Here is a 7,584-nt window from a genome sequence, read left to right on the forward strand (position 1 = left end):
TAATCTCATACCCTTTATCTTTTTTGTGAACTACATGGTGTGTGTCTTTTTAAATTTTAGGATTGTTTAGATGTCAATGTACGCTCACAATAATAGACTGAGTTTACCTGGTATGTAAAGATTTATACATTCATGTACAATGTTTTGGGTATTAATTCCGTTTGTATTTTGTATTTTGTTAATATTTCTTATTGTATTTGATATATATATATGTTTTCTTTTGTCTGCAGGGATTCAGTTGTTTTGATTCTGGTAGCCTTGTTTGTAAACCTTTTGTCGGCCGTGACTTTCTTCACTTACGTTGGATATGGCAATGCCGTCGCTGGTACTGAATACCTGCATGAAACGTACTCGGAGACAGGTGTGTTACATTGAAATATGTTATTTTCATGGTATGCTTGAATTTGCGTCTACCTCCATGAATTGACACTATTTACTATCGAAAGTGTATGCGTGTGTGTGTGTGTGTGTGTGCAAAATATTTCATCATGAGTATATGGTTATACCAGAGCTGCCAAGTGAACCTGAGATATCATATATTCCCTGAAGACCAGACGAAAGAAACTTCAAATCTTACTGATTTGGAAATTTTTATCACCAATATTAAGATGTATGTGGTGCATGCGATGTAACCCTGATAGTTTAATTATGTAGTGTGGACGTTTGATAACTACAATTCTCATAAATACCTACCTTAATGACAAGTTGAATATAAGTTTAGTAAAAGGCAAAAGGCATGGATCAGTGTAAACACTTATTGTAATTCCGCCAAAAATCTCAGGGAGGCTGCCTTTCACTGACTGAAATGGTAGTATGTTATAGATACATATGCTAATATGTTGTAATTATTTTTTCAATGTTTTGTTCATGTCTCAATTGTAAAGTGCGCTAGAAAAGAAAACGTATTTGTTTTATTTTCTCATAATTTACTTTCACTATAAATGGAGGTTAAAGTTAAAAAAATGAAATGACTCAGAATTTTGTTTATGTTGTTTCTGCTTTATGCGCAGTATATATTTGCTATGCATCAAGGAGGTGACTTTTGCTACCTATATTACGAAATCTTCCCCCTCAGGTGACACCATCTTTGTCCTGTTGGCGATGATCTTCGGCACCTTACCCCACGCGCGAATCATGTCTTTCCTCCTCTTCTTCTTCTCATTCCTGGCCAGTCTCAGCTTCCAGGTGAGATCTACGCCACGTGACTGTCACGTGACATCTAGATAAGATCTGTGTATGGAGAATGGGGAGAGGGTGCCTATGATGAGTCCTGGGGAAATCATTGTTAGAAGTAGTGGATGTAATGAAAGTGTGGGAATCCTTCAGAGTATTACATGCAAGAACACAATCACTGGTTCTTTTTTAGGGAGAAGGGAATCTCTGTCAAAAGTTATTTGAAATGGAAGGTGATCGGAAAAGAGTGTTTAATTTTACGTATTACTAAGTCTTTAAAGGATTTGACATGTGATATAAGTGCTGTTGGAAGTTTAAAGTGGTTGTGGATGTCGTTAAATCTTGAGTTTCATGTGGGGACATTGCTTTGGAGCACTGCCTCACATCAAACTGGACCCCGTGGAAGACCAGCTAGTGCAGGTGGATATGGGCTATCCAGCCATCTTCTCAGATGGAAAAATGATACAAACAAACAAACATTCGATATGAACAGTTATGAAAAGACATCGAGGTTTATTGTCAAGGCATTGAGGTTTATGTCAAGGCATGAAAAAGAATAAGAAAGAGGAGGAGCAGGAGAAGGAAAAGAAGGAAGAGGATGAGAAAGTAGAACGATGATGAAGGAGAAGGAAAAAAGATGATGATGGTGGTGGTTGTTGTGGTGGTGGTGATGATGGTGGTGATGATTTGCAATGTATGAATGGGATTGAATATTATGCTAGAATTTAAATGTATGAGAGTGCATGAATTAACGCCTTGTGTGGTGTAATATCGAAAAACAAAATGTTGATTCGTCGTTCTTATTTCAGGTTGTGGCGGCCCTGTCCATCGTCATCGGGTTCATCGACGTCATCGGCTGCCGCCATTCGTGGAAGGCCCTCGTGCCGACTTCCTTCCTAATTACGGCAGTGTGCTTCGGAGGAGGACTGCTCTTTGTTACGCCAGTGAGTGCATGTGGTGTTTTACCGCAGCTATCAGTTCAGGATACAATTTCTATGCAGACTTCATGAAGTTTGTAAGCCCCTTTGTTTCTCAGTAGGCGTGCGTGGATCTCATTGTGAAAGTTGATACGGTTCACAGTTACAAAGTTGGCGCCGGAGGAGTTTAAGATGCAGTATAGGCCCTCTACATAAATATTCATTGGAGATAATGCCCCTCCCCCTCCCGTTTCCCTCGCTATACTCAATACTCAGTCAGGTGCTAGCGGCACTCAGAATTCATGGTGGTGAAACCATTTTTACTTCTCGGTCTTAGCCACCTGAAGACTTACTTAGGCCATTTCTGCAGCAGTACAGAACTTGTAGAGCTAATGCTCCTTTGCTTCTTACTATACCTTGAGTTGAGCTGTATTTCACACACCAGCAGCAATAATAATAATAATAATAATTCCATGGCAGCTATCTGAGAGAGAAGAAGTGTGCGTAAAGTGTGGTATTCAAAATGATAGTAAATGTGGATTTTAACAATTCTCTGTCGCAGGAGGGACCTCATTTTGCCGACGTGCTGCGGAAATACTTTCTCCCCCACATTCCATACATCATTTCTGTCATCATGTGCTTGGCCGTCACGTGGATATATGGTAAGTTTTGTGTAAAGCAAACAGAAAAAGAAGTAGGCCTACAGCAAGTTTTCATCCGTGTTTACATGCAGAGTGATCAGAACCCATTTTACGTGATGATGCACGCAGTTTATGTGATGGTGAAATCATTCTGTAACTCATTTTTACAACTAGAGTATTAACAGAGGATTCCTTAGCGTTCTTTGATATCGTGGATGAATAAAAGAGGTAAAAAGGTACCGGTATTATACGGGAGGCATACCATTTAAAGAATATAAAAATACAAAAATCAGGAAATTTATGTTCCCAACTTCATCAGCCTGTCGTTTAGATTTATCATGAATAATTTCCGTCGTTAATTTTCATTTAGCTGTATCGGTGTGATATGTACCCGATTGCACGTATGTGAGTAGCCCCTGTAAGCAAAGATAGAATTAAAAGAGCTTGTGTTCCTATATCTATTTTACCGCTTGTCACATTAGCCTATCATCACGTTTGAAATAGTACAAGTACACATGTAAACTGTTAATAACTCCATTATCATGGTACTGTACATGTATTGGACATTTATTTTCATGATTCCAGCTAACTCGCAGTCTTAGTGGTAGATCATGCAAACCTTAAGTAATTTTAATCATGTGAACGCAAAAGATGAATCTTTCAAAAATGCGCGAATTAAAGTTCCGTGGCGTGGATGTAAGTATAGGAGGACGGAATGCACCTCTATTTGGTTGTTAAAACTTATGAAAATAATTTCAAATATTTTGGGTGTATAAATATGTGTAAGTTTTTATGATAATGGAATCTGAAGCGAATTTCTGTATGTTCCTTCCCGACCCTTGCCGATTAAAAAACAGAAAAACGAATACAAGTGAAATATATTAGCTGACACCAACTTAATGACAAGCATGGAATCAAAGTCTTCTTTGTTTATAATAGCAAGGTTTAGATCTCCGACAGGAACGCGAAGACGAAGTGGGCTTCTGGGTTATAATGGAAACAGCCGTCTCGCACACGTGTAAAACACCATTGTTAGCCTAATAGCACCATCTTTAGCGTTCGCGTCGCAGATTTAAAGCTCGCTAATCTCACAGTGGGAGTACAGGTGTTGGACTTTATTCACGCGAACTCTTCACATATTTGTATACATAGGCACGCTACCAACCTGGAAGTTTTTGAGGTTCCAGCGAGACATCAAGGCCATGGTGGGCTGCTTCCCCGTTGTCTTCCAGGGCTTGTTTGCTGGTCTGGAAGCTGTCATTGTGCCACCGGTTCTGGCGGTAAGCAGATGCGAGCTGCATTTCATCATTTTTTCCCCTAACTTCTCCTCCTGATGTTGCTTTAAAAAAATAATTGTTTTCTGTGATGTATGTTTCGTGTCTGCACATGACATCCAAAATATCAACATCAAGAGTGGAAGTTGTTGGTTTCAGAGATATTAGAAACAATGACCTTGTAATCTGATGTGCAATATACACTGTAATTTTAAGTTACGTATCGTGTAAGATTGATATTGGAACAGACAATTACAAGTATAGAAAGGTTTTAAAAGTACAAATGCATTAATGGTATCAAAGGAAAACCTCGAAGGAATAGGTATTTTGCGATTTTTTGTTTTTGTCAGTATTAGGAAAATTTACATCATCCTTTTTGTATCGCCAATATCTTGAGAGGTTGAGATCAAATGTCATATTGCTTTACCATTTGATTTCCTTAAAGCTGTATGATGATAACATGGGTTAGTCATATACCAGTCGTCCATAGGATAGTCGTGATCGCGTAATGATAGAACATTTGCCGAAAGGAAGAAAAATCTCATTTTAGGGAACCCAATTTGTTTAAAATGAACGACAAACTCTGCAAATTCATATTGTTAGAATGCTCTACAATGATAGGGTTTTACAAGCTATTTCTCCGAGGTTTCAAGTCCCCGAATGTTGTCCCGTCCCAGAACGTACGAATCCTTGACAATGGTGATGTGAAGTTTGTAAATATCTAGCTGGTCTCGCTATTAAATCCAAATGCCCTCGCCCTTGCCCCCACAAACCTGCAGACGGCGTGGGTGTTCTCCCTCTACCTACTGTTCAAAGGCCTGCAAGTCTCCGAGGAGCCCTACCAAGGCTGGCACATCGCCGTCGCCATTGTCTTCGCCTTCGTTCCCCTCATCATCGGCTTCCTCTGCGGTGCCGTCATGGAGCTGTGCAAGTACATCAAATCGTACATGTACTTCACGGAGGTGAGCTCAATCGTCAAGTTCTGTTTTTTAAGTAATTCCCTTTCAAAATGCTGAAATCCCCTGCAGGATAAATTCATCGCTCCCTTGGTCCTAGTAAGCAGTGGGGTAGCTCTCCCTGTCTCCTGTTTTTGTGTACTAACAATTTAGACAGAGCGCTGGGTGTCTCTTAGTGATGAAATAACATTAAAATTAATGCAGAAATGCAGCGCAACTGGCATGGTATGACCATACGGTTATCAGTCAATTAGCTACCTAATAGGCCTACTTCCTTGACAAAGTAGGTGGGTTTTCTTTCAGGATATTGTGGGCCCCCGTATCTCTTGTACCAAACGGTACAGTAAGTTGTTGTCAAGTTGTTGTAGTGATTTTGATTTCAAATGGCTAGCATTTCTGCTTACCTTCCTCACGAAAACGATTTTAGTACAGCCGTGATATAAAGTTATCATGGCAATAATCTTTCTGTTCGTCATCTGTTTTTTCTAGCTGTTCTGGCGTGCTTCGATTCCGCATCGCGAGTGGGGACCGGCGGTGGAAGAGATTCGCACCGAGCACGGCTACCCGCCACTCGACGAGCCGCGGGATGACATGATTCAGGAGGAGAAGTATCGGGACCTGTCCTGCGAGAACATCAACAACGCCAACAATAGCCGCCAGGACGTCGCCTACTCGATGTCGTTGCACGACGAAGTCAGCCACCCGCCGTCGACGCCCAGAGAGAAGCGAGAGATCGCGTATCCGGACGGCAATGACCTCGAGCAAGATTTGAATCCAGCCGTCAGCTCGAATGCCACGTTACCCGCGGGCACCCCTCTGCTTGGTTTGAGCCTCTGCTCGCACGAGACCACTTTGTAGCACCAACTCCCCTGTTTATACACCCTGGACTTGCAAAAGATCACATCTCTCTTTCCAGAATCAAGGGCTGTGCTCTTTACGACTTACTGTCATTCGCCGACAGCAGAGAATGTAATGCCCTTTGCCGTGTATAACTTCCCACTCTATTTATGTTTCAGACATTTTTATAAGTTTTATATCATCTGTAAATAATCTTTTCTATGTATTTCTAATGTCTGCATATATTATTTTGTCATAAGCGATTTATCATTTGTATTGTATCAATTATAAACGACAAGGTATTGTTGATTATATTCGTAGACAGTGGACATGGGCAATTTTTCCAATGCTTCAGTAAAATGTCAAACCACGGCTTTCAAAATTCAACTAGCTCATCAGCCTGAAACAAATATATTCCACCGCAAAGTTGTTCACGAGCTGATGATGGAACAGACAATTATTCCAAGTTGCTTGTGAACAGGCTAAAATAAAACTCAGAAAAAGAGTACAACAGTGACTCTTTCTACAGGTTCTGCTGAAATATCAAATACTATACTTTCCGACATTCGTAGTCATTCTGAAATTGGACCAGACCTAGACTTGCAACGTTGTACATCATCTTGCCAAGAGCAGCGACGGGAAAAAGTTGCTGATTGCCACATCTTATTGTGGTCGGAATCCACAGAGACTCTTGAAGATCCGGTAGCGTAGGGAATCATGGGTGGTCTGAGTGAATTAATCTTCATTTGCTGCCCACAAGGGGTACATTCAAAAACCACAAATTGCGCCCGTCAGCCACGTCAAGGAATGATCTATGTGCATCGAAGCTTACGGTCATTGATCATTGATGCATTATGGGATAGCTCAAGGGGGGAAAAAAATTGCCCCGGTTTTGGCTGCGTATGCACTCGGGTCACGTTCCGTCTTTATCAAGGGGTATATTTTGTTGAAGACTTTATTCGCTTTTTATCATGTGACCAGCACATTGGAACTTAGCAGTAGTGAACCATGACTCTAGTGACCGCAAATCAGTAAAATTTTGAAATTCTAAACTTATTGTTAGTTGAATTCTAACCGAAGAAAAAAGCAGCAACGAAAGAAAAGCAGACGAAAATTGCATTGAATCGCATGGGAACTAAGACACCCGCAAGACAACCGGAAGCGACAATGCTGCCGAGGAATCCCACAGTGCATCTGTGATAGGGCTCCCCGCGCAGCGTGCGCATAATTTTTTGTTTTTGTTTTTGTTTTTGGTGTTTTTTGTTTTTGTTTTTGTTTTTGCGCATTGGCGATACGGAAAATATTGGTTTGGGACGACTCCAGTCGAGATCCTTCGGCTGTGTGTATCTTACATAGAGATCAGTGATAAAGCTATACACAATTCATTATGGGGATTCTCGAATATATCCGAGCTGGGCCAGCCTTCCCACTCCATGGTATACCCACGCTACCGAGTCTTAACCTATACTTTCTTTTTCTTTATCCTCTTTTTATTCCATTTTGCCTTAGCAGCGTGCAGCGTCAGTAAATTGTAAATTGATGCACTTTTTTTTTTTGCTTCCCTCCCAAGAATGTTTTGATATCTTGTAAGCATACACAGTCAGGGACTTTACGGGACCAACATAAGATCACTTGTAAAAGAAAAAAAAAATGCTCACTTTTTTAAAAAAGAACTTGTCTGTCGGAGAATCTTGATTTGATTGTGTGGTGATTGAGTGAATTTAAAGGAAAAGGTAAAAAATGAAGTAAAGGGAGTTTCTGTGATTCCAGTTTGTTAATCGTATCT

The 7,584-nt window shown here is 40.6% G+C and overlaps 1 protein-coding gene across 2 annotated transcripts in view; it reads left to right on the forward strand.

Moving 5' to 3' along the window:
- The window catches only part of LOC139727957 (sodium- and chloride-dependent glycine transporter 1-like), an 89,872-nt gene extending 82,827 nt beyond the window's left edge, over positions 1-7,045 (forward strand). For both annotated transcript variants that reach the window (XM_071638928.1, XM_071638929.1), the window contains exons 10-16: positions 231-361; positions 1,076-1,185; positions 1,983-2,117; positions 2,653-2,752; positions 3,884-4,011; positions 4,785-4,967; positions 5,451-7,045. In XM_071638928.1, coding sequence (XP_071495029.1) covers positions 231-361; positions 1,076-1,185; positions 1,983-2,117; positions 2,653-2,752; positions 3,884-4,011; positions 4,785-4,967; positions 5,451-5,819 — 1,156 coding nt within the window. In that variant the 3' untranslated portion in view covers positions 5,820-7,045. The remainder of the gene's footprint in view (positions 1-230; positions 362-1,075; positions 1,186-1,982; positions 2,118-2,652; positions 2,753-3,883; positions 4,012-4,784; positions 4,968-5,450) is intronic.
- Positions 7,046-7,584: the final 539 nt, after the last annotated feature.

This window comes from Diadema antillarum, unplaced genomic scaffold (assembly GCF_040938485.1).
Source record: "Diadema antillarum isolate AM-2024a unplaced genomic scaffold, OU_Dant_1.0 seq00000160_RagTag, whole genome shotgun sequence".
NCBI classification, from domain to species: domain Eukaryota; kingdom Metazoa; phylum Echinodermata; class Echinoidea; order Diadematoida; family Diadematidae; genus Diadema; species Diadema antillarum.